The 27,011-nt window shown below is 49.4% G+C and overlaps 2 protein-coding genes across 31 annotated transcripts in view; one reads left to right on the forward strand and one right to left on the reverse strand.

Annotated features, from left to right (window-relative positions):
* Nucleotides 1–4,276: 4,276 nt before the first annotated feature.
* On the forward strand, nucleotides 4,277–12,748 carry DMAP1 (DNA methyltransferase 1 associated protein 1). Its single transcript, XM_081145893.1, has 11 exons — nucleotides 4,277–4,516; nucleotides 4,672–4,817; nucleotides 5,351–5,442; nucleotides 5,670–5,865; nucleotides 10,476–10,634; nucleotides 10,753–10,920; nucleotides 11,207–11,392; nucleotides 11,544–11,615; nucleotides 11,916–11,988; nucleotides 12,114–12,409; nucleotides 12,634–12,748. The coding sequence occupies exons 2-11, from the start codon at nucleotides 4,713–4,715 to the stop codon at nucleotides 12,691–12,693; spliced, it is 1,407 nt and encodes a 468-aa protein (XP_081002019.1). The 5' UTR covers nucleotides 4,277–4,516; nucleotides 4,672–4,712; the 3' UTR covers nucleotides 12,694–12,748.
* Nucleotides 12,749–13,154: 406 nt separating this feature from the next.
* ERI3 (ERI1 exoribonuclease family member 3) overlaps nucleotides 13,155–27,011 on the reverse strand; it is a 118,794-nt gene continuing 104,937 nt past the window's right edge. For all 30 annotated transcript variants that reach the window (XR_013999445.1, XR_013999446.1, XM_081145912.1 and 27 more), the window contains one exon: nucleotides 13,155–13,688. Coding sequence is in view for 28 of the 30 variants with exons in the window: in XM_081145912.1 (XP_081002038.1) it covers nucleotides 13,606–13,688 (83 nt within the window). In the remaining 2 variants the exon portion in view is untranslated. The remainder of the gene's footprint in view (nucleotides 13,689–27,011) is intronic.

Raw genomic sequence — 27,011 nt, forward strand, 5'->3', positions numbered from 1 at the left:
AAAGGTCACTCTTGTCTTGTCTCTGACTTCGGGAGGAAGTCACCAGTAAACATGGCATTCGCTGGAGGTTTTTTTTTTTATCATTGTTCTATTAAAAACAAACACTATTAAAAATTAAGGCTGTTTTTTTCCTACTTTGGCAGGGGATGTTTTTCTTTTGTATCATTAATGGGTATTGAATTTAAGGTAATATTTTTACTTTTAATGTATTCACATAAGTCAAATTGATATATATTCTAACACTGCACGGTCTTAGCAAGGCTGGAACAGGCCCTCTTTGGCATGATAAATTATTCTTTTAATACACTGTTGAATTTAATTTGTTGACATTTCATTTAGGACTTTTGCTTCATTGTTCATACATGGAATCATGTATATATTTTTTCTCTTATTGTTCTTGCCTGGCTTTGGTTTCAGGATCTGCTAGTCAGTAAAATGCGTGGGGTGGTTTTCCATCTTTCCTTTCTTTCTTTTTTTTTTTGGATGAATGACAACTTTGTCTTTTACACTTAAAGGCTAATGAAAGATGATCATTAATCCTATTAAAGAAAATCCAGCATCTGAATTGAAAAGTTATGGTACCTAGATTTACTCATTAAATACTATAAGTTTTCTAAAACAACTTGAAACTTCCAGCATGCATGTTCAATTTCAGAACAATGGATTCAAGACCAGGTATTCATGTTACATGCATCAAAGCCAGACTACAAATGACCTCAGTCGTCATCGTATCATTTCAGCTGATGGTTGATTAGGTTAGTTGAAATATGGTGCTTGGTGGTCTTCTTGCATTGCCTGTTTCATCCATCTCCTTGTCATGATGCATATCACAACTATTTTAAAGATTTACTTATCTAATAGGCAAAAATGGTATCTAATTACAGTTTTAAATTTTTCATTTCTTTGAATATCAGAGAGGCAGAATGCTTACCTGTACATCTTATGGCTGTTACTCTTTTTCTGTGACTTTCCTAATCATGTTCTTTGCCCATTTTGATAAGTAAGAAATTTGCCATTGGTTGGAAAATGTTGTTTATAATTAACCTGAGCAAGACAAGGTCAGACTGAGGTGCTCTGGATCTCACCATATACAAGGACCTTCTCTTTGCCACATTTTCTAAGGAGCCCCTGCCAATAGGGCACATGTGCACCACGTGCTGGGATAGCTCGGAGGATGAGGAGAGCCACTGTCACGCTTAAGGAGCGCATAGGATTGGTGGGGAGAAGGGAAGAGTGTGAGGACGCAGAGGGCAGGGGGAGAAGGGAGAGGAGGGCCCAAAGGAGAGAAGCCAGGCCAGGCACTGGGGGCTCCGGCCTACTCTTTCTGGGTCCGGCTGTGGACAGGCTGAGGAAGGACGGTCTTCTGGGGCCCTTTCATTCTACTTCCCACAGCTCCATCCAACCAGTTGGTCCCAGTTGACTCTCCACTGCCTCCTACCTGGTTCTCCTGCCTCTAACTCCACCTTCCCCACTGGCAGGCCACCAGCGATTTTTCTAAAGGATGAATCTGACTCTTTTCAGCCTTCTCCCCAAATCTCCTGCACTCCCACCCCCAATGCCCTTCAATGGCTTCATATTGCTCTCAAGATTAAGTAAAAACTTCTTTAAAGTTGGCTCTAGAGCCCCAGAGCGCTCCAGCCTTAAGTTCCTCTCCCAGGCCCCTTAATAGGCCACTGCAGTGCCAGAGTCTTTTCAGAAGTGACCCTGGGTTCCCCAAGTGGACCACCTGGGTGAGCCCTGCAGAGCAAGCTCCTCCCAGGGCTGGCAGTGGGACCTGATGCCACCTGCAGTCTGGTAGAGGAAGCGCGGCCAGTGGCTTCCCAGAAGGGTCAAGCGAGAGAGGGGGCGTCATTGCCTTGGAGGGTTTGGCTCAGTGGTTAGAGCATCTGCCCGTGGACGGGAGCGTCCTGGGTTTGATTCCAGTCACTCAGCTGCAGCCTTGATCCCTGACTCCCGTTGGGAAGCGTGGGAAAGGCAGCCAAATCCATGCGCCTCTCTCACATCTATGTGCCTCTCCCCCTCCCTTCCACTCTCTCTAAAAATAAATCAATGGAAAAGATACCCTCAGTCCCCCCAAGGGAGCTCTGGGGGATTTTCAGTGATAGTAGCTAAGGTGGCACTCCAAGGATGGGCGTAGAATCCAGACCATGACCAAGAATGGATGAAATACAATCCCTGAAGGTAAAACCCAAACTCCTGACCATGGTCCCCAGTGCCTGCCTCTGATTTTAGTTTGTTTGTTAATCTTCACCCGAAGACAAAGATATTTTTCCCACTGATTTTTAGAGAGAGTGGAAGGGCGGGAGGGGTGGCAGAGGGAGAGAGAAAAACATCTATGTGAGAGAGACACAGCAATCGGCTGCCTCCTGCACGCGCCCCAACTGTGGCCAACCAGGGCCAGGGATCAAACCTGCAACCCAGGTACATGCCCTTGACTGGGAATTGAACCCCGGAGCCTCTGTTGCACTCTGTTGCATGGGCCTATGCTCTAACCACTGAGCACACCGGCCAGGGCTGCCCCTGATTTTAAGTCTTCCTATATTCCTTCTCACCCAACACCCTGACCACACTGTCCTTTTTGATTTTTGTCCCTTCAGCATATAGTGTTCCTTCCATTTTAGGAGCTTTGCACTTGCTCTTCCTCCTGTCTGAAACATTACTTCCCCAGGTATTCTGTGGCTGTTTCTGTCATTTAAACTCAGCTCAGATTTCAGCTCCTCAGGAAACCTTCCCTGAACCCATCCTATTACGCTATTTTATTTTTTTCATAGCTCTTGTCACCATCAAAAGTTACACTACCTATTTTGTTTATATGCTCAATGTTTCTCTTCCTCCACTAGATATAAACCCCATCAGGAGATAGTTGTCATTCACCCACAGCGTCCTCAGATCCTAGAACTATGCCTGACAGTACATACATTTATGTACCATGATCCCTGTCCTCAAAAAAATGAGTCTATTAAGGGAAATGTATGTTAGACAAATAATTACACAGTAAATTAACTGTAAGTAGAGTCAAGTGTTTGAGGGAGAGGTGTAGGACCCTCTCCCCTGCTCTGTCCACTTCTGGCTCCAAGGACCATTCCCTTACCCTGTGGACAACTTCCGCTGCAAGACCCTGGCTTCTCCTTGGAAACTGTAAAGAGCTCAGAGGATTCACCCAGAAATCAGGTCTCAGAAACAAGGCAACGTTTGTACCCCCAGGCCCGTTTCTCCAAAGTTTTGGGATGTAGCTAGGCTTGTGTCTGCAGCTGCTGTGTCCCTGTATCCCCCAAGCCAGAACAGGCTACACCCATAGCCAACTTGGTGGGCTGTCTGCTCCTCCAGTGTCTGCTTGCGTCTTTAGCAAGCTTTGGCTTGGGGTCTGGTCCCCTTAATGCCTTTACAAGCCCCACTTTATTCTCCATTCTCAGTGCCCACTGTATGTATACTCTTGGTTGATTTGCAGAAGCTGAAGTTGGGAGCTGCTTCCACCATCCCTTCTACTCCTCTTCAGAACATCCTGTTCTAGGAGTTTCTCCAGGGAGATCAGCAAGTTTCTTCCCTTGAGAGATATTTCTTTCTTTTTCTTTTTTAATATATCTTTATTGATTTCAGAGAGAGGAAAGGAGAGGGAAGGAGAGAGATAGAAACATCAGTGATGAGAGAGTCATTGATCGGCTGCCTCCTGCAGGCCCCCGACTGGGGATCGAGCCCGCAACCGGGGCCTGTGCCCTGACCGGGAATCGAACGGATCACCTGGATCCTAGGTCGTCGCTCAACCGCCCGGCCGGGCGAGAGATATTTCTTTCAGCTTCTCTCCGCTAGGGCCCTGCTCCCGGCCCTCTGTAATCCACACTAATGCAGTCAGCTCCTGCACCACGGAAGTTTCAGGAAGCTGGGCGCCGGGGAAGCCCCACGAGGCCGCAGCCCACAGCCGCCTCCAGCCGAGGCGGTGCCAGCGAGGGTCCAGACTCCCCTCCATCGGGGCAGTCCCCTGGGTAGCCCCGCCTTGTCTGGTTTATCTCTTCAGCTCAAAATGCTTAGCAAAGCACCTGGTACATACGTAGCACTGAATGAACAGGGGAACTTAATGCCACTAATTCATGTAATAAAAAAATTAAATGTGCCAGGCACGGTGTTCACGTTCTGCACGGATTATCTGTACTTCACTTAAGCAGGTACCGTTACAACTTCCATTTTACAAATGAAGAAATGGGCTCAGAGAAATCAAACGACTTCCGAGGTCACAAAGTTCTGCGCACTCTTTTCCCTGCCTGAAATGCAACGGGGCAGCGGAGGGAGAAATGCCAGCGAGCAAGCAGCGCAGGGGCCCGGCGGGGGGCGGGAGCCGCGGCCCGTGGCAGGCTCCCGGAGGCCCGCAGCTTTCGCACCGTGTTGCCGGGGAGCTCGGTTCCTGCTAAGCACAGACCGGAAGTGTTCCTGTCGGCCGCGTTTCTGATGCGCACGACCGGAAGTTTCTGTCCGCGGCTCTGCGAGCCAGGGGAGCGGCGGTGGCGGTCGCTGGGGGCTACAGGTGCGGAGGCGATGGGGCCGCCCGGGAGACCCAAGCGGCTGGACACAGGCGGAAGGCCGACCTGACCCGGGCCCCCTCCTCGCGGCTGCCTCTTCACCCGCCCCCGCTTGGCTAAAGTGGCTCTTCCCCCTCATCTGAGCCTGGTCCCTCCTCAGGCGCTGACCCGTGACCTGGGGGCGCTCCCCCGTCAAGCGCGATGGCTACGGGCGCGGATGTGCGGGACATTCTAGAACTGGGGGGCCCAGAGGGGGATGCAGCCTCTGGGACCATCAGCAAGAAGGACATTATCAACCCGGACAAGGTAGCGGGGGCGCCTGAGGGCGCCGGGTAGCGGGAGTGACGTGTGGGGAGAGGCAACGGAAGAGAGATGGGTGAGGTGATGGGGTGCTACCCTTCTAGTGAGATGGGAGGTAAAAGTGTGACATAACCTGACAGAATGTGTGCTACCTTCGTGAGATGGGACAGAGGAGGTGAGACACCCGTGGGAAATGGTGGGTCCAAGAGAGTGTGATACTCGTAAAATATTGGGGTGGGGGGCACCAACTTGGTGTGATATTCTGAGCGATGGTGGAAAGGTATCTTCTACTCTGACAGGTTGGGACTCTACCCAGGTGAGGTGAGGCTGAGGAGGGCAGTGATCTGCTCAGCCTGGGGGTGCCCTTGTGAGTGGGTTTCTCTGCCTTCATAGTGTCACTGTGTTCCGTATTTGTCATAGTGTGTGTGTGTGTCATTGTACCTGTAGGTGCTGGTTTGTTCAGGGATTGAGCTGGGATAAAGAATTTTCAGGAAAGGGAGTCTAGGCTGTGGTTCCTCTCCTGTGGTTTCTCTTCTCAGAAAAAGTCCAAGAAGTCCTCCGAGACACTGACCTTCAAGAGGCCGGAGGGCATGCACCGAGAGGTCTATGCACTGCTTTACTCTGACAAGAAGCAAGTATTAGAATCCCAAGTCCCACCTGCATGTCCCTAACTTTTAGTTTTCTCTGCTAATTCTCTCCGGTCTCTCTGCCCTAGCCAGGGCTCCTGCTTACTATGTAGGAGGCAGGAGGAGCTCAGATCTCTCTCTGCAGGATCTGACTTCCTGGGTAGACCTGGGCCTGAAGGCTCTCTCCACACCTCTGACTCTAACCTCTCTCCTCCCTACACCTTGCTGCCAGGGATGCACCCCCACTGCTACCCAGTGACACTGGTCAAGGCTACCGCACAGTGAAGGCCAAGCTGGGCTCTAAGAAGGTACGGCCCTGGAAGTGGATGCCATTCACTAACCCAGCCCGAAAGGATGGAGCTATGTTCTTCCACTGGCGACGAGCTGCTGAGGAGGGTAAAGACTACCCCTTTGCCAGGTTCAATAAGGTGAGCCACCACCATTTGGACATAGGCCACGGTTGTCCACACACTGTGAACCACTTGTGTGGGCTCTAGAGGCAGGCTCAAGCCTTTGTTTCAACAGTGGTTAACCACTCAGTCTTGTGGCAAATACCCCCAGGGTGGGACTTTCTGGGTCTTTTCTGCAGTGGGCTCCTGTCCTTTCCTGGACCTGCTCTGGTTTTTGGTGGCTTCTCTTGACTCTTCAAATGTTGCTATTCCTTAGAGCTGTGTCCTAGGTGTTCTACTCTTCTCACTCTGTATTTTTTCCCTAGTTAACGTCTCATTTACCCCGTGGCTTCAGTTACCCTCTGTATGCCATTGACCCCAACTTAATACTTCTAGTCCAGAGCAACAGTTCCCACATATCTCATCTTTTGCTTAATGTCTGACCCTGAAGGTTCCACAAGTGCCTCAGTTTGAGTAGGTTCTCTTTCTTCCCTTCTCCCAAACCTGTTCCCTATATCAGTGAATGGTACCACTATCCATGCAATTGCCTAAACCAGAAACTTGGGAATCATTCTTGACTTAGTTCCTCCCTTAGCTCTCACATTATTTCCATCAACAGTGGGACGAAGAAGGTAGGGGAAGACAGATCAGAAACATAAGCAAATAAATTGGATTCTTCCAGGAAAGAGCTATCAACAAAATGAAACTAGGATGTTAATGGGATATGAAATGAGATAAAGAGTGAACTTGTAGGTGAAGGGGTTACTTCATTAGATAGGGTGGCCAGAAAGGACCTCTCAGAGAAGGTGGCATTTGAGCTAGACCTGAGTGATAATCATTGAGTCATATGGATTCTGTTTCCATGATAAATCACATCTTCCTGTTTATCATTCTTTGTGTCAGCACCCTAGTCCAACCTGAATTATCTGTGGTTTAGATTATGGAGCAGGGTCTTATCCAGACTCAGCCAGCCAGTGAGAGGCAGAGCTGTGCTGAGCTAGGATAATCTAGGCCACTGTTTAAGCTGCTGTACAATATGACCTTGCATTCCCTGCAGCCTGGAACAGCCTGCTCTTTGAGCCTGAAAACACTGGGGGCTTAAACACAGGACTCCCAAGTCCTGACTTCTTTCCCTCAATCCAATATATCCCACTACACCTGGATACCTCCCCCTGATGGCTTCTCAGACTTAGCATGCCCAGGTGTGACCTGTCATTCTCCCCTGTGCCCCAAACCTGGTTTCTTCCATCTTACCACCATCCTTAGGCCCCTCAGGCCCAGTGGAGGGAGAGGCTAGAGATGTAAGATTGAGAAGGGACAACCAAGAAGTGAGGCATTTGAGGCAGTGGGAGAGAAGGTTGGATGAGAGTTTGAAATGAAGATAAAAGAATGTTCATGTTGCATTTAGTAAATATCGCTCCATGGCATGCCAGGCCCTAGGCACTGAGGACACAAAAGTTAATCAGACATAATATCTGTCCTTGAGAAACTCTCCATGTTGTTGGGGAGGGGTTCGGGGGAGGCACAGGCAACTATGATTTGGTAGGATACGTGCTATAGTGGGAGGCTTTGAAGGTCATGAAAGCTTCCTAGAGAAGTTAGAACTTGAATTGTCTTGAAGGATGTCACCAGATGATATTAGGGAAGTAGTTCAGTGATTTTTTTTTAGGCAGAGGGGACAGCATGAGGAAAAGGCACAAATTAAAAACCAGTCACATGTATGGGATGCTCTGTGCATCTCCCTGTAGATGAAGCCTAAAGCTCAAGGCAGAACATGGTGGGAGATAAGGGGCCAGGTCAGGCAGGGCTTGGCAACCAGGCTCAGGAATTTGGGCTTTGCCCTGATGTCTTGGGTGGCCACTGAAATTGTAAATTTCAGTTTTAATAAGATCATGGTAACCACAGTGGATAATGAAGTCAGTTAACTGAACAAATGTGCTTCCCTCCAATACTCCTTATTTCTGGATTCCCGCTCTTAGTCCCTGGCTCCCAGTTGCTCTCTGCTTGAGCCAGAAAACATAGGAGTCAGCACTTCCTCTCCACTCATGTCCAGTTGCCAAGTCCTCTGGATTTTAATCTAAAGCATCTCAAGACTGTGCCCTTTTCTCTACCTTCCACTTGTGCTGCTTTATTTCAGGCCTCCACTTCTCACCCGGGTTATTTCTAAATGTGCCAGTTAGTCTTCCAAGCTCTTGTTTCACCCCATCTGTCCTCACTGCTGCCAGGGTGCTCTTTGCAAGAGAATCATGACCATTTCAGCTCTTTTCTTTAAAACTAACCTTATTGGCTCACACAAGGCCTGCAGCAGCTGGCCTCTTCTGACTCTGTTCACACCTTTCCTTGTGTTGCCCTTTACTGTTTCCCTAATGTGTCCCTGTCAGGCTCGCACACATTAGGCTGTTTCTCATCTCTGTTTCGCCCCTTCTGCCTAGGATTTTCTCCACCATCTCCCCTCACCAGTTCACTTTTGCTTGACCTTAAGATTGAACCAGGCTTCATTTACCTCTTCCCTGACCAACACCAGTCTGGATCAGGTGTCACTCACTACACCCTAGGCATGCCCTTGTCATCAGACTTGCCACACTGTTCTAAGTTATTTTTTCAGCTGGACTGTGATTCCTGTCCATCTTATTCAGTACTGTATCCCCAGCATAGGTCTAGTAGGTTCATGATAAATGTTTGGTGAATGAATGAATGGCTCCCTCACTTGAAAGTAGGACTGGCTGCACAGTTCTTGAATATTTTTTTTTAATTAAATGGAATTGAAATGCACAGGAGGGATACTTAACCAAGCCTGGGAAACCAGAGACTTCCCAGAGGACATGAGAAGTTATCTAGGTAGAAGGAATGTGGAAATGGGAAGACATTTCAGGCAAGAACAACGGAGGCTGAGGGGGACATTGCTAGTCATTTGGCTGGAACTTAAGGTCCAGGAGGCACAATGGCTGCAGAGAGACAGGTCTTTCACCCGTGTTCAGTGATTGATTCAGAAATATTCATTGACACCTATAGAGTGCCTGGCCCTGGGCTGAACCCGGAAGGTAGGAAGTGAATGAGACAACCCTTGCTCTTGAGGAGTTTACAAATTATCTCTAATGTGCTTTTAGACTAGTGGAGAGCATTGAGGAGTTTAAAAATGGATGGCTGGGTGACATGATCAGATATATATTCTAGAACAGTGCTTCTCAACTTATCCATGGTAAAGGACATTAAAAAAAATTCCAATCCATCAGAGATTGATATAGTAAAATTGTAAGACAAAGTACAAGTCCGTGTTTCTTCATAGTAGATTCAGCGGTGTATGATTACTGTAAAATCGTTACAAAGGTCTCTAAATGCCTACTCTCAATTGCCTTACTTACCACACACAAGGGATAAAAGTCTGCAAACAGCACTGGCCTGTAGGCTGTTCGTTGCACTGCTCAGAGATCCCATCTTGGCTGCAGATGGACAATTGCTTCGGGGAGGATTGAATGGAGGCAGAGAGACCATGAGAGGCTGTTTTTCTGATCCAGGAAAATGGTAGTGGTGATCTGGACTGGGATGTGGCAGTGGAGAGAGATTCCGGAGATAAAAGCCACAGATGCGGTGGAGAGGGAGGGGAATCAAGGGTAAAGGTAGGAATTAAAGAATGCCTCCCAGGTTTCTGGCTTGGGCACCTGGGTTGAATGATGGTGACTTTGACTGAGATCTGGACTGGAAGAGTTATAAGTTTGAGGGAGGGTGATGAGCTCAGTACTGAACATACTAAGTTTTTTAGTTTTTTTTAATTAAGGTATAATTGATGTAACATTATTAGTTTAAGGTGTACAGTATAATGATTCAGTATTTGTATATACTGTGAAATTACCACAGTAAGTCTTGTCAGTTTTCTATCACTTGAACATGTATAGTTGTATGTGGGACCTCCATAGGAGATATTCAGTATCTCAGGAGATACTGGAATTAAGAGTCTTGAGAGCAGGTTCAGAGCCCTGTGGTTTTCGATAGAGAAAATTCCCTGCTCCAACCTAGTATTGACTCCTTGGGGTATCTGACAGACCCAGCTCATGGTGGTGTTGCTTGTCCCTGAGGGAGGTCTAGGGCATGGGCATGGGCTGGGGTGCATATGTTGGAAGTCGGATTCAGGTGCCTTTTCTGTAGAGAGCTACGTGAACTTGGTCCCCTCTGGGGGACCTGCAATTCTCACTGTCACCACTGGATGGCAGTAGTGCTTCAGACAAGTTTTCCACGGACTAGGGGAGCCTGGGCATTTTTCCAGTATTTAGCCATCTGCCCTACTCCAGAGTTGACCTTTGGACTCCACAGAAGTGCTTACATGTGGGCCTGTCACCTTAACCATGGGGGCAGGAACATGTGTGCCATTACCGGGGCTCTGGAGCTGAAGGCATGGTAGAGTGGCTCCTGGAGTGAGTGCAGAGGCAGGCTGCAGTGCCACAGCTGGCCTGGGCTCTGGTTAAGCAGTTTCTTCCCTTACTTTGGAAACACCATCTCCAGGCTGCCCGGTGTAAGGCCCTAGGCAGAGGATTTGCTTTTGTCCAACCCAGGGATTGGCAATAAACAGGAGAGGCTATGGTCAAAGGAGACTGGAGCCTACTAGACATGACATGATGTGGGCATGCCCCAACTCTGCCCCTCTGTGCCAGTAGACGGTGCAGGTGCCCGTGTATTCAGAGCAGGAGTACCAGCTTTATCTTCATGATGACGCTTGGACTAAAGCAGAAACTGACCACCTCTTCGATCTCAGCCGCCGCTTTGACCTTCGTTTTGTAGTTATCCATGACCGGTATGACCACCAGCAGTTCAAGGTGAGCTGGTGTTGTTCATTTCCATGTGTGCCTAACCCCTAGACCTAGCAGGCCCACTAGTTTCATGCCATCCCTTCCACATGCCTCTAAGTGCCCCCCCCAATGTCTTTATTCTCAGAAGCGTTCCGTGGAGGATTTGAAGGAACGGTACTACCACATCTGTGCTAAGCTTGCCAATGTGCGGGCCGTGCCAGGAACAGACCTTAAGATTCCAGTATTTGATGCTGGGCATGAGCGACGGCGGAAGGAACAGCTGGAGCGTCTGTACAACCGGACCCCAGAGCAGGTAAGCCCCGAGCCCACAAACTCTCCTTCATGCCCCAAACCCACTGCTTCCATCCTCAATACCCTCAACTCACCCCCAGGTCCCCCTGCCTCCCACTGGTTACCAGTGTGCCTCACACCAGTCTTACCCCTCACTGGACACCTTCTCTGCTCTCATAGCCCTTCACCTCCCTCATGATCTTTTCTCAGGTTCCCTCACAGACAGCCCAGCACCCCTTCATCTCCCTGTCTACCCTCATTCCCCCACGAGCCTGTATGTACTTCTTAAGCCTCTCTCACTTCCTCAGGTAGCAGAGGAGGAATACCTGCTACAGGAGCTGCGCAAGATTGAGGCCCGGAAGAAGGAGCGGGAGAAGCGCAGTCAGGACCTGCAGAAGCTGATAACAGCGGCAGACACTACTGCAGAGCAGCGGCGCACTGAACGCAAGGCCCCCAAGAAGAAGCTACCCCAGAAAAAGGAGGCTGAGAAACCGGTGTGGAGACTAAAGCAGCCCAGCTCAGGGCAGAGGGGTCGCCTGACACTGGGGACCCTAGCTCTGAGAGCACCCTGAGCTGGCAGGGTGGAGACTAACACTAGGCCCTCTCGCTGTGACACCTTGGTCTTCATAACTCCTCCTCCCACAGGCTGTTCCCGAGACTGCAGGCATCAAGTTTCCAGACTTCAAGTCTGCAGGGGTCACGCTGCGGAGCCAGCGGGTATGTGTCACTTCCTTCAGTGTGTTTGGGCCCTGGGTGCTCGCTCTGTGGCCCAAATTCTGCAGGCCATGGGGCTGGAGCAGTAGGAGAGGTTGTGCCATGTGTTGCAGGTAGAGGTGGCCTTGGGGATGTGGCCAGGCTGAGGTTACACCTTTCACTGTATTCCACCACTTGCTGTTTCCTTTGTGACCCAGAGCTGCCTCCAGGGCTTAACTTCTCTTCCACTCCCCCACTGCCTTTAGTCCCCTTCATCTTAAGGTGCTTGTGGGGTGAGAGGGCTGAGTTGCTGGGTCATTGCAGATGAAGCTGCCAAGCTCTGTGGGACAGAAGAAGATCAAGGCCCTGGAACAGATGCTGTTGGAGCTGGGTGTGGGTGAGTGTGAAGGCTGGGCCCCTCAGGATGGGGGGCTGTGGGTAAAGACAGGGAGGGCATTTTCTGTTACCAGCCTTCCAGCATACCCTGGCTCTGTCCCTGTGCCTTCCACCCACTACCTGCAGAGCTGAGCCCCACACCCACGGAGGAGCTGGTGCACATGTTCAACGAGCTGCGGAGTGACCTGGTGCTGCTCTACGAACTCAAGCAGGCCTGTGCCAACTGCGAGTATGAGCTGCAGATGCTGCGGCACCGTCACGAGGCACTGGCCCGGGCTGGTGTGCTAGGAGGCCCTGCCACACCAGCATCAGGCCCAGCCCCAGTCTCTGCTGAGTCAGTGGTACCTGAATCTGGTCTCGGTCCTGACCCCACCAAGGACACCATCATTGATGTGGTGGGTGCGCCTCTCACGCCCAATTCGGTAAGAGCTTGGACAAGCTGGAAGATTATGAAATGGTCCTGCATGTGAGCTCACGCACACTTGTGCACAGGCTCTGCTCCCTCTAGTGCCTGTAATGGGAATTGTCACTCTGAGGGGTTGACACTGAGGACAGGAGTGGGTGGCCAGTATGAAATATGCACCAAGCCTGAATCAGGCCTCAGGGACCGGCCATTGACCTCAACACCTTCCGTGTCTCTCCTCAGAGGAAGCGACGGGAATCGGCCTCCAGTTCCTCTTCTGTGAAGAAAGCCAAGAAGCCGTGAGGGGCCGCATGGGGTGTGGGTGGTATTGCCGTGTAAATAGAGTTGCCGAGTTGGACTGGGCTGCTTCCTTTTCCTTCCCACCACTTCTGCTGCCCCTGGCTGGGAGGGTGGGCAGGAGGGGTCACCACACACACTTAATGGGTGGCATTGGGGCTTGCCTGCATGGAGGCCCTTAGCCCTCTAACCATTAACCAGTGCCCATGTTGCGCAAACACCTGTGCCCAGGAACACCTGAGGTTGTGCACTCAAGATGGTTCATACGCAGCGGTGGCGTCAGATACCAGCAGATTCAAACAGCCTTGTGCTCAGTTGCTGTGGCCCTGTGCATATTCATTGAGGGTCTCAGAGGCACTTCAGTGACAAGTAGCTGCACTGGTGGCCTTGAGCACAGAGCAGCCTGGAATACAAACTCCTACCCTTCCCGACAGTGTCATGCACAGCATACCTGGTCCACACACATATCAAGGGCCTTGTTTCCCCGACTTTATTCAGTGGCACGTTCACAGTGGGGATGGGGTAGACACAAGGTGGGCCCGATCTGTCCTGGAGCCCTGGGGGCACCACACACCATGCACTATGGATGGGAGGGGGCACAGGGGGCTTGGTGGTCCCAGCAGAAGCCTGTGTACCGGGGAGGAGGCAGTGAGTACCTGGGTCCCCCTAGCCCAGGCCCATAGTGGGAGGGGCTAATACTGAGCTGAGGTTGGGTGGGGATGGGGGGGGGCACAATGTATCTGCTCCAGAGGGACCAAGTGGCCAAGCCCTTACCTAGGGCACAGGCCCACAGGGAAGGCTGGGGGTCACTTGATGTAGAGCTGTGCCACTCTCCCTTTTTTCCTCTGGTGAGGGAGAGGAGGGTTCTGGGCTGGGCCAAGCAGCTATCCTGTACTGCCCCATCCCATCCTTGGCCAATCAGAACGGCTTCGAGGTCTGCTTGAAGATGAAGCCTCGATATGCAAGAGTCTTCATGATGTTGGCAATATTCTTGCAGTCATCTAAAAAAAGGAAGAGAAGACATTTAGGTGGGCCCCAGATCCTTTCCCTCCATGCCCACAGGTGCTCTTACACAGGTGGGGTGGGAAGCATGGTTAGATTCAGGAGGCAGACACTAAACTAGGGGGCCCCATTCCCTTGCGGCAGTATCTCCAGCTTTAGGTTTAGCTGGGTGATGCTGGCCGGGCAGGAAGCCTGGTCTCAATGCTTCTCAGTCCCATAATTCATGCTCGAAATTGGCCGGCGTGTCCCGCCCCGGCCCCAGCGGTGATGTATGGGCGCCGTCGCAGTAAGAAAAAGGCAGAGTAAATGTGTAATTTCTCCCTTGACGGCCCCCGGCCGCTGGGCGATCCTTCTTGTTGCCGCCGCGTGGGGACGGCCTGTCCGCCACACTCCGTCTTCCCGCCACCCGCCTTGATGTCTCCATTTCATTACTGTGCGGCCATTCATCACGCCCACGGCCAGGGTGACTTTGCCGGCACTTGCATGTGTGGGAGATGTGGCCCAGGCCATAATCACTGGTGACAAGGCACAAGCCTTGGCACTTTCGGGTCAGGGCCCTGGGAAACACCTGCCCTGGCTCCCAGGCTTATGTGCTCAACCAGCAACCTGCCTGGACACCTGCTCCTGTGCAGTCCCAGATCAGTGGAGAGGGTCCAGGTTTATGGTTCCCTACTGGATCTACCTGAGTCCACGCCCTGCCTCTTCCACCCTGACCTACTGGGCTCAAAGCTGGTACTGGTAGGGCTTTAGCCCTGTCTGGCTGTCTCTCAGGTTAAATATGTCTTCTGTCTGCCAGACCCTGTCATGGCAATTTCACCAGTATTGTTCCCCATGTTCAAAGCTGTCCCAGAACCCTGGTGGCCACAGGAACAGGTACTCCTGGGCCTCAGTATCATGGACATAGGCCAGGATGTGTTCTGTCACCACCAGCAAGAGGTACGACTGCCCAGAGCTTGTCCCACTATAGTAAGCCTAGGACAGAAATGGACCAAGTGCCTGAGTTTTTCTTTTCCACTGTCCAGAGCAGCTGCCAACTCCCTATCCCTTCACCAGCCTTTCCTCCCATTACTCTCCCATCTCCCATAGAGGCTCCTGGGCCATAACCAGGGCCTCAGCCTCCACCAGCCCTCATGGGATCAATGGCTGTGGTGGCTTAAGTATTATACATCGATGTCATAATCAGGTATGGGGGGTGGTAAGGTCAAGGTGGGGTCAGGAGGCCTCCACAGCTGCCAAGGAACAACCCCTTCCAGAGTGCCCCAACCTGCCCTTGCCAGGACTTTAGACTAGGAAACGGGGGCCCACCAGAGCTAGAAAAGGGTTGTGGGAGTGGGAGAAATCTCTGGTCAGCCCAGGGCAGGTATCAGCCAGACACCAGCTCTGCAGCCCCTCAGACCTGTCTTTGCAGACCTCAACATGAATGTACCAATGGTGGATGTGAGCATGGACAGGTGACCCAGGACCTAGACACAGGGACACCTTGTTCCTCCAGGGACTCAGGAAGCCACAAGGGCTGGTCTGAGGCAAAACAGAGGGAAGACAGATGGGTGGATAGTGGCGGCCATGGCAACTCCAGACGTGACCCATCCCCGTGGTTTATGGGCCGGACACGCACCCTGTTCATCTGAGGCCCCATCATTTGTCTCCCTTAGTGTGTATGCCCGTGCTGTGGCGGTGGAGAGTAAAGGGAGAGGGCTGTGGCAGGAGGAGGTAGGCAGTTGAGAGGGAGGGGGAGGGGGCAGAAAGGACCCTGGGAGGGGGTAGGGTTTATGATAGGACCCAGGGCTGTGATAGCACCATAAGAGGGGCTCTGATAGGGTGATGTTCTTCCTAAAAAAGTCTGGTCTTGTTAGGGCACCTCCAATCCTTCCTGTCTCCTGCACTCTGGGGACTATAGCTGTTCTGCATATTAAGAATAAGTCCCCTCGTTATCTGCAATTACCCAGCGGCCACACACCTCATTTCTTCCAGCAGAAAAGAAAATTAGTTTTCTATTGACTTCATCTGGCTCCTCCCTCATTGCTGGACAAAGTGCTCAATCTGCCTCCCCTGGCGCAAGTGAAAGTGCCCAGCCCCTCCCCTAGATCACCAGTCATCCAGAAGGCAAGTACGGATCTCCCACCTGTGCCTGGCCCTGAGCTGGGAGATCCATGTGCCCCAGCCTCTGTCCTTGACCTCTTCTGACTACACATGAGATGGCTTCATTCACAGCTGGAACTTCAGCTACCTCTGAGGATCACAGTGTCCAGCCTGGACCTCTCTCCTGAGCTTCAGACCACAGATCCAAATGCTCTGGAACATCTCTTTCTAGATATCCATACAAACTCAAAACACCCAGTAATGATAAGTTAAAAAAAAGGGGTGGTGGAGGGGATCAATGGGGGAAGCTGTAATACTTTCAACAATAAAGATTTTTAAAAAGCCCAGTAATAAACTGATTTCCCCCCCCAAGCCTCTTTACTCCCCTGTGTTCTCCATCTCAGTAAAAGGTACCCCAAATGCCCAAATAAGAAACGTGAGAGTCAAGTGTGACATCTTGCCTCCCTCACTCCCCAAATATAATCACACATGAACTACAGATTCTATCTTCTTATTTTCTGTCTAATCATCTACTTCCCGTCATTCTGGCAGTCACCCCCTTGGCCAGCTCATCATTTCTTGTTTTTACAACAATAACTTGTCCTCTTTTCCCCTTTAATCCATTCTCCTGTCGCCAAAGTGATCTTTCTTACACAAACCTGATCACATCCTTTCCTCTTTAAAGTCCTAACCCCTATCTTCCAATGTCAAGGAACCACTTACTGTTTTCTGAAAATGACAAAGTAGGAGTTTTACAGACCTGTTTGTAGTCTGAACTTCGCCCTATGGTGAGTGCTTAGTTTCTCTGAACTTCAGGCTCCTCCGCTAGGGGTGACAACGGACACTGCCTTCAGTGTTATGAGGATTCAACAGGTGACGCGCCCGCGTGTCTCTGTGCATGCTTTCTGTCTGGAATACCTCTTCCTGAAGGGAAGGCAAGGATGCTAGCTTTCTGGATGGCCCCATGGTGAGAAAGTGTACACTGTACAATCTATGGCATAGATGGCACGGGCTGGCACATTTGGTAAAACCATCATTCACTCCGCCAACTTTGACTGCTGGTCCCGTTTACTGGAGATTGTGGAGTCTAAGTTGCAACTGGTCCATTACAATGAAGAAAGAGAGACCCATACTGGGGGAGACATGTGTTTCAGTTCACCCAGCAAGTCAGTGGCACAGCACTTAAGGGCTTCCACACAGGCCTTTTCCCGTCCTTGAAGCCTTCATAAGAGTCTGTGCAACCTACTTACTGAACAGTTTAAACAGTCAATGGCACAGTTAGAAAATGAGGGACTGGGCAGAAGCACAGAGACAGATCTGGGTCCTTTAACAGGCCATACGATCAGAGAGACAGCAGCAGGATGAGCCTGGCGACAACATGGCCTCTCAGAGTCCTCTGCTTGAAGCCCTGTGGCCACCTGGGTCAGCAGCCCCACTTTCTGGCACCTCTTATTGAGTGATGAGGTAAGCCTGAAGCTGTTACAGGGTAGGAGACAAGAGGTGGTCCACAGCCTTGTGCTCACACTGAAGGCCTCCAAGGACAGGTCTTTCTCACCTCCAAATTCTAGAAAATTAACCTGTTTTATGTTATTGCAGGGTCATCAATTTGTGAAAAAAAGACCTTCTTCTTTTTATGGGCATTAATACTTAATGTTGAAAATATTTTTATATTGTCAACACCATAATGGGAGGGGTGCAGCAGCAGCATAAATTTTTCAGACAGGTGAGTGGAACTAGCACCTAATAAAGGATAAGCTTGTTGGCCTGGCCCAAGTTTAGTTAGTCCTGTATCTGCTTGGCAATAGAGCTGCTAGTGGAAGGGTAGCTCAGATCACTCGGGACACCCAGTGAGAGCTCACAGGGGGCAACCACCTGAGGCTGACATGCTCCAGTTAGCTGCACTTGTTTGGGAATTGAACAGTAGAGGACAGGAAGCAAGGCCTGGGCCAGGGCCAACCCAAGGAGGGAAGGGGGCCAAGGAAAGTCTTGGAGGGTCATTGATTCATGCACTCATTCATTCAGCAAACACTGACACCTCTGTGTACTGGGTGCACACAGGACATGTTGGCCACAGGGCTGCAGACTCTATAGCTCCGTACCCTCAAAGAGCTCAGAGACAGACCTGTAGGTGGTGCAGTGTGAACAGTGCTATGACAAAAGGAGGCACAGAAAAGGTACCTTGTTCAGTCTGAGGATCAGGAAAGAGTTCCTGGGAGGACGAAGTTAAGCAGAGGTCCGAGGGGCATGTGGGAGGGGCTAGCCAGAATATTGGGGTTTAAGTGGAGGCCATGTCCTTGCATAGTGAACAGCATACGCACATTCTGGAGGGGAAATGTGGAGTGTCCAAAAATACTTAAGTTTAGCGGGTGGTGTTGGTGGGGGTGATGAAGAATAAGAGGCAGGGGAGTGGAAGGAGATGAAGCTAGTGAGGTCAGTAATGACCGGCTAGAGAAAACCCCAAATACTGAGGCAAGGAACTTAAGGTTTTATTATTTTGGGAATGATTGGGAGACACTAACATGTTTAAGGAGAAACATGACAGGACCAAATCTGTGTTTCAGAATTATCATTTGAGGATGGGAGGAATTAACCCTCAAGGCAGAGACACCAATTAGCACACTGTACTATGGTTCAGGCCAGAAATGGTGGCCCAGAACTAGGCCGGTGCAGGCAGAGACAGAGGTGGAGGTCTACTGGTGATGTGGAGAAGCTGATGGAGGCAAGAAGTTTTTAGGAAATGAAATGAGCAAGTCTTAATGAGGGGATGGGAAGGGCTGGAGGAGGGAGGAGTCTAGGATCTTAGTGCTCACTGAGATAAGACAAACCAAGAGAGAGTGCAGGTTTGGGGCAGTGATGAACTTTGCTCGAATGTGTTAAGTCTTGAGGTTCCTATGAAACATCTAAACTTATCAGATATTTCCTTTATGGCTTCTAGCCTTTATATCTTGCTTAAAAAGGCCTTTCCTATCCCAGCGTTATTAGAAAGCTATCATCTATTTTCTCCTAATACTTTCAGTTTTTGTTTTTTGTTAATATATCTTTATTGATTTCAGAGAGAGGAAGGGAGAGGGGGAAAGAGAGAAACAACAACGATGAGAGAGCAACTGATAGACTGCCTCCTGCATGCCCCCTGCTGGGGATCGAGCCCACAACCCAGGCATGTGCCCTGAGCAGGAATCAAACCACAATCTCCTGGATCCTAGGTCGATGCTCAACTGCTGAGCCACACCTGGCCGGGCAACTTTCATTTTTTATATTTAACTTTTTAAACTGTCTGGGATTTATTTTGTATATGGTGAGAAACAGAAGATCTAACTTTATTTTTTCACTAGTGGATAGCCAGTTGTTCTATATCACTATTGATTGAACTACCTGCACTTCCCTCACCCTTTTGAAATGATGCCTCTATCATATGTACAATTCCCAAACCTGGGTCTATTGGAGCCAGGAAAGAGAATGAAGGTGAAACAATCAAAGAGGCAAAGGGGACATGACCTTTGGGAATATGAAGCAGTGTGTCTAAAAAACGATTCAGACACAACCTGAGGACTCCTGCCTAAAAGCCCAGCCTGGTGACACATCTTACTAGTAATCTCCAGGAACTGGTTGGGAATGGGGCCAGACCCGTGGAGCAGGGACCAGCAAAGGCCGTGTAGGGAGAACACTGCAAGGAACAGGAACCATGGGAAGACTGTGTAGACACTCTAGAAGCTCTTTTTATCGCCACATCTTTCTGTTTGTCTGGACATCTGGGCAGCAGCATGCCTGAGGACAAAGGGCCAGTGGGTCAATCCTAGCCTGCTTGACACAGGTTTGTCAGACTAAATATGTCCCCAGCCCCACCTGAGACATACATATACTAAAAAATTGTTTATCTGAAGTTCTGATTTAACTGATGTCCTATATTTTTATTTATTAAATCGGCAATTCTATGCTGGAGGCCAGCATCCTAAGCTACAGCTGTGTGCAGTTCAAGATACAACAGCAAATGGTAGCTCAGAGGGAAGGCAGTGAATTTAGGACTGAACCAGCAGAGGGACCCTGCATACCCTTAAATTCTGGGTTTGAATCCAAATGCTACCACTTAACTGTGAACTTGCCAAGTTACTGTACTTTATTTAACCTCTCTGGTTTCGATTTCTTCTTCTCTAAAATGGGAATAAAAATGATAATTAGAGCAATTACTTCCCTCAAAGGGTTGTTAAAAAAAGATGAAATGAGTTTTTGTGAAGCGTTTAAAACAGTGGCTGGGTTAATTATTATCATTGTTGTTGTTATTCTAATAATTTCCAATAGTAATATTGTTATTCCAAAAGTAACACTCTGATATTTCCTAACCCCTTTTTTCTTGTCCCAGGCATGGCCCCCAGTCTCCTGGGCCCTCCCCACAGTGCCACCTTGGCCCACCTAACACGCCCCCTCCAGACATAGACTCCGTCTCTCCACGGACGCCGCTCCCACAGCTCCCTCCCCCTCCCACAGACAGGGCCCTTATAGCCTCAACTCCAAAGTGACCCCTTCTTCAGTGCCCCCCCATCCCCTTCCACCCCACTGAGGTGCCTGGAGGTGCCACAGGGCTGATGGTGAAGGATGACGGTGGTTCCACAATAAGGGGAAAAGGCAATTTCATCTTGATTAGCAGGCGATTTCTCTCTCCATAATAAGCACGCTCCAAATAATTAGCGTGTTTTACGTAATAATGAAATTACAGAAATGCAGTCCACTTATTCAAACAACTCACCATTACCATATTTTTAAATATTAGACTTAATTAGAGTTTATCACTTCAGAGAAGTATGCGGACCGAAGATGTTTTTAAAAAAATCCTCATAAAGTGTTTATTAAGCGCTGGTAAAGCTGGGATAATGATGTGTTTGGAAATTAAGGCAATCAAACACTTACCGCTGCTCCTGGAGGCCGGGCATGGAAATGAGGCCATTACACGCCCATTACCCGCCAGCTCACAGCCACTTGGGGGGTGGGGAGAGGATGCTCCTGGCCGAGAGGGCAAAGTGCCCGGAAACGCCTGTGCCAACATATCCAACAGCCTGACCAGTAGGCACAGCATCATACCTTTTATGTCACCTACATCACATTTAGCCACCAGGGCCCAACTCAGACTTAGCCAGGCAAATGACAAGACTGGTCCCAAAAGCCAAAGAAGATGCCTAAGACCAAGCTTGCTCCAGACTCCCAGGCCTGGCAGGGTATGTCAACTCCATTCAAATCCCAGTGCAGAGTGGGGACAGAAGCCAGGTTGGTTAGTGAGAGGAGAAGTAGACTGAGGAAGCTACAGACCCAGAACAGGTGACCACTCCCCACTATGGGCCACATAGGAAGGGGCAGCTAGAGTGGCAGGAAGGGGCTAGGAGGGAGGTACGGAACTGAGTTGGGAGTCAAAGATGCTGAGGAGGCAGGGACCAGGCTTGATACACACCTGGGGATACAGACCTGGTTCGGGGAAAGGAGGCAAGAAGGGTGGCAGGAGAAGGGCTGGTGGCTCCAGGCCCCATTTATCCCGGTGAATAACTAATTCCAGAATTTATAGTGCTGGGGTTTTGTTCTGTGGCCATTTATATCTGCGAGGGGAGGAAATGAAGAGGCAGCACGGACGCCACATCTTTCTGTGTTATTGCTTGTCTGCCATTTGCAAATCATTATTAATTGTGGGCCCTGGTGGCGGGCCGGGCGGGGGCCGGACTGGGTACATCCACATAGCTCTTCATCAAGGACCCCAGCCGCTGCCCCAGAGAGCCAATTACCCCGCCCTGATTGGGATCAGATAAAGAGGGAATTTTTACAAATTAGGGAATAAATAGAATTTCCACACAGGGCGCGGGCAGGACCTGAGAGGCTGTAATGAAAAACCATCCGTCACCATCAGTGGCCTGGGCACGCAGGCCCGGCACTCCCTCCCCTTGTGGGCCCGCCCTTGTGCTCAGGGGCCTGGGTGTACAGGTCTAAGGATATCTCCAAGCCTTCCATGGCTCACAACAGGGAGAGTTCTCCAAAGGGGTATATACACCTTTTGGGCTGAAGAGGTCTAGGCCCCAGCTTTGATATTGTCCCTAGTGCTGCCTCTCCCTCTGGGTCTTGACAAAGAGGAGACTGACGAAGTTCTGAGAAAGGCCAGAGTTGGGGGCTACAGGGCAAAGACCAAATCTATGCCCCTACAGCTATGGCAGCCCTAGGGCAGAGCCCCAGCCCCGTGGACCACTCACTCTGGGCTCCCATTAGCGCTCCTCCCCTTGGATCATTAAATATGTATATCTTATTACACGCCTTGTTAGAGTATCGAGCTCTATTGACTGATGATAAATCCTGAGCCTCATCCTGGCCATAAATTTATCTGGAGATGATGAAGACTCAATAATCTAGTCAGGCAGATAATATCATCGGGCCTTAAAAAAGATCATTACATTATATGTCAGAATTAAAAGTGAAATACGCCGTAGTAACAGGGAGGCTGCTCTGGCCATTATAATGGGTGCCCGCTTTCCCCCACTTGTTTCTAGCCAAGGCCCCATCCAGGTAGAGGGGCCAAGAAGCCTTACCTTCCTCCTGGCTCTGGGATGCCATAGCTAAAAATGCCAGAGGATATTAGATAAGCTAAGGCCAAGTGAAGGGGACCTGGCCAGGGAGGGGTGAGGGGAAGAGATGGTTACTGAGAACAGCTGAGCACATCTGCCATACCTGGCAGCCACCTCTGGTCCAACCAAGCTTCCACCTTAACCTGTCCCTAAGGAGTGTCCTGTGGGACTATCTTCTGGGGGTACTTGAGTGGTTATAATAGGAAGGTGACCAGGGCCTCACCTCCTTCCTAAATGGCCTAACCAGGGCAGATGCTTTCCAAAATGGGGATATAGAGAGGTTAGGCTACTTGCCTGTGCTGCCCCAGGTACCTGTCACCTGGCCCCAGACCCATGTGTCAGCAGCCTACCTGGAGAATTTCTTGTGAGCATGTGTAATCAGTCCAGACCATGACTACCACCTTCCTGAGACCTGCCTGTGACAGCCTCTATATCCTGTCCTCTGAGAAACTTGCTGCCAGCCTCTTGGTTTTTTGACCTCAGCACTAATGACCTTGTCTGTTATACCTTATTTCCACCATTTCCACAATCACACCTTCAACCTCTTTAATACCCTCTACTGCTCTTAAAATATTAAATTCAAATACTCCTAGTTTCTGATGTTAATACACTTTTTCTTTCATCTCACTTGAAACCATTTATAATTCTGCTTCTCCATATACATCACCCCTCTTGCCTTCACCTTCTTCCCTGTCCACTTTTGATTGCTTACGCAACAGCCCTGCCTCTTCTGCCAAGTTGGCAGAGCCCACTCCTCACTCATGTGACCAGGGTGAATGCTCCGTGGTCTGAGCCATTGGTGGTGACCCTATTTCCCTGGCCAGTCACTGATTTAGGGGTGACCATGTGTTCTGGCTACTGACAGGAGGGTAAGTTAGCTAAAAGACCTTCATGGAAAATTTCTTCACTCTTAAGAAGAGAAGCACAGGGGGAAATAGCCCTTTATGTCCTGCTGGATATTTTCATGTTTGCACACGTCTGGGACTGCAGTAGCCATCTTCCAACCTTTAGGCGAGTTAGCCTATGAAAAACATGCTGAAGATAAAATAACAACAACAAAAAGGAAAGCCCGGCTGGGCGTGGCTCAGCTGTTGAGCGTCAACCTAGGATCCAGGTGATCGGGGTTCGATTCCCGGTCAGGGCACACGCCCGGGTTGTGGGCTCGATCCTGTCAGGGGGTGCAGTAGCCAGCCGATCAATGACTCTCTCATCATTGATGTTTCTACCTCTCTCTCCCTCTCCTTTCCTCACTCTGAAATCAATAAAAATATATTAAAAAAAAAAAAAAAAAAAAGGAAAAAATCTGGGTCTCTGATGACATTGCTAAGATGCTGAATTTAAAAGCCTGAGGATCACCTCCAAACTTTTGTGAGGTAATAAATCCTCTTATTAGTTAAGATATTTTAAACTGGGTTTTCTTTGTAGCTGAAAGCATACTAACTGATACAGAATATAAAGACAGAAAAGAGACTGATATAACAAATGAACCCTATAATGTAAACTTGGCTGAATGGAGGAGGGAGGGCAAAGGTCAATGAGGACACTGATATTTCAGGCTAGAAAGATGATAACTCTTATCATGCTCTCTATACACATGATCAAATTGTTTCCTGCTGCATCTCAGGATACATGCCATGCTACTAAAAAGGCAAAAAGAGTCCAGTTTAGATGGGAACCCATGCGGAAACAGAGAGAAAAGAAAATATAACTTCACTAAGAAAGGTTTTCAGTCTGTGGCTTGCAATCTAAGTTGACTAAAAGCCCCAAAGCTCCTCAAAGTCATGAGACTTGGGCTGCTTCTCTCCACCCTGCTCTTCTCAGCATGTTGTTTCTAATTTCCAAGTTATCTCATGATCCAAAATGGCTGCTGGAGCTCCAACCATCACATCCACATTTTAGGAAAGAGGAAGAAGGAAAAGGCAAGAACAATGTATATCTAGCTGAGTCACTTCCTTTTAAGTACTGTTCCTGGAGGTCTCACACAATATTTCCTTTTATCTCACTGGACAGAACTCAGAGATATAACCATATCTAACTGTATGAGAAACTAAAAAAACTAGCTTTTTAACTGGGTACATACTGCTGCCCCTAATTATACAGGGGATTTATTTAGTGAGGAAGAAGGACAATGGATCCTGGATGTGTATCAAGCAATTTCTGTTCTAGCATCATAACTGATCCATCTCACTTTGGAACTTGGATTCCATGACCCATCATGTCAATCCTTTCTTGCCAATATTCTCAACTCTCTTGCCCCTCTTTCCTTCCATCACCCTTGCCTGGAAAAACCCAAACTCTGCCTTTCTTATGCCTGCATTTGGGTTGAGTGTAATCAGAGAAAACTACAACCATATAGATTCACCTCACCCATAAAATCAGTCATCAACCTCAACTGGCTGTATAAAACTGCCCAGCCAATTTGGTCAGTGTGCACGCTCTCTCCCTTTTTCCCTAGTGACAATTTTAAATTTTCTTTTGCTGCCACAATCTCAAGTGCCCTACCCCCAACATCAGCCCTGATCCCCTCACCCACACACTCGTCTCCTACTTCATGGGAAATACTCTCCTGCATCTGTGCCAGCTCTCTCCTCTCATCCTGTTACAAGAGAGCACCCACCCTGATGTCACTTCTAAAGCCCATCCCTGCACTCCACCTGGAGTCCAATCTCACTGCCTTTTCAGGGCCTTATGAGTGACCCCAAATGTTTCTTCTGCACTGGCCCCTTCACATTAGCATGTAAATATATTAAATCTCTCCCATCTTTAAAAACTTCCCTGTAATCTCCTTTCCCATGAGGCTAGTATCTAATCTCTCCTCCCTTTCATAGCCAGACTTCAGAGTTGTTAACACTCATGGTCTCATTCACTCATCTCCCACCCTGCAATCTCCCTCACCACTGCTTTACCAAATTGCTTTCTCTAATGATCCCTATGACCTCACAGGGGTGAAGTCCAATGGAAGCTTCTCAGGTTTAGATGGATCTGATCCAATGGACTTACACCTCAAAACGTACTTCTTGGCTCCAGGAACACCATCTTCTCTCTATCCAACCCTCCTCCAGCTCCTCTGTACATGCCTTTGCTTCTGACCACCCCTAAGATGTGGGTGCTGCTCAGAGCGGTCATTGGCCCTCTTCCCTTTTCACTCTCTACTCTCTCCCTGGGCAACCTTATCTATCCCTGAGGTTTTAATTACCATATAGTTTCCAATAATTTCTAAACCTACATTCCCACTACTACTATCCCAGTCCAGGGCACCACCATCTTTCATCTAGGTGACACTAGTGTCCCTGCCAATCTTCTCCATGGTGTCTGTCTAAACTACAAATCTGGTCAGTTCACTCCCTGTCTTAAAACCCTTCAACGATCCAGGAAGGTCATTAGTGGAAGTACTGGTAAAATTCAATAAGGCCTTTAGTTTAGTTAAGAGTATAGCATTAATGTTAATTTTCTGGTGCTCATAATTGCAATATGATTATATAAGATGTTAACACTAGGGAAAGCTGGGTAACATATATAGAAACTTTTCTGTTAATATAAAATTAGTTCAAAGTAAAAAGTTGAAGAGTTAATAATTAAAACAACAAACCATCACCTCTAACAGTGCCTCACTGCTCTCAGGACAGTGTCCAAACTCCTTCAGAAAGTCCGGGGATCTGCCCAGGACTGGGGCCCCATCTGCCCCACTCTCCTGTTGTGTGAAGGCGGTGGGTGGAAGAGGGACTGCAGTTCAGACTCTCTTGTTGCTCAGCTTTTTCACATGCTTTTCCTTCTGCCTGGAACTTCTCCCTCCTCTTCTCCCCTAGCATTCCCCCGATCCCTCAGAACCTGGGCTTGCTATTGTTTCCTGGGGTGCCTTATCTGGGCCCCCACCTTTGTTAGGAATCCCTTCTATGTGCTTCCCCACTAAGATTGCCTCGGTTACCTCCTGCTAGATCACAAACCCCTTGAGGGCACTAATGTTAGAGGCCCCCAGTCTACATGTATTAAGTGGAAGAATGGAAGGATGGAGGAAAAGGAGGGAAGGGTGGTGTGACAAGATCACAGGTGAACCTACTCTGGCCCTGACATTTGCCACCTAAAGCCTAGACATGCCGGGGCCCTGAAAATCAGTTATCATCCCATCCCCAGAGCTCCAGGCCCTTCCCTACCTCCACTCCTTCCTAGTATCTTGGTTTCTCTAAAACCTGCCATGCCAGGAGGCTGGATGGGACCTGAGCTCTCAGCACTCTGGCCAGTCTGGCCTGCAAACCAAGGTACTGGGGGCAGCAGTAATGGTGCTGGGGCTCCCCAGTCCTAGCCAGTGATGCCCTAGACACAGGCCTGGCTATGCCTGAGGACTCAGATGGGGCTGCCCTCCCTAAGCCCAGTCTCACCTGGTAAATATTTCATCCTCAAGCTGCTCAGCTAATCCCTATTAATTTCAATACCGCAGCCTTGCCTGGCTCAGCTCCCAATGCATTATTTATCCCCTTTGTTTGTTTGTCACTAACAGGTGGGCCCCAGCGGAGCGGCTGACTGGGGAAAAGCCTACTCCATCACAGTGTGGTTGTGAATTAATCATGAGGACTAATGGGAACCACCTCAGCTCCAGGCACTTCTCTCTCCGCCTTCCCTTGCCCTGGCACACAGGGGTGGGCCAGGGCCATCTCA

The sequence above is a fragment of the Miniopterus schreibersii genome (genome assembly GCF_964146895.1).
Source record: "Miniopterus schreibersii genome assembly, chromosome: 8".
In the NCBI taxonomy this organism is placed as follows: domain Eukaryota; kingdom Metazoa; phylum Chordata; class Mammalia; order Chiroptera; family Miniopteridae; genus Miniopterus; species Miniopterus schreibersii.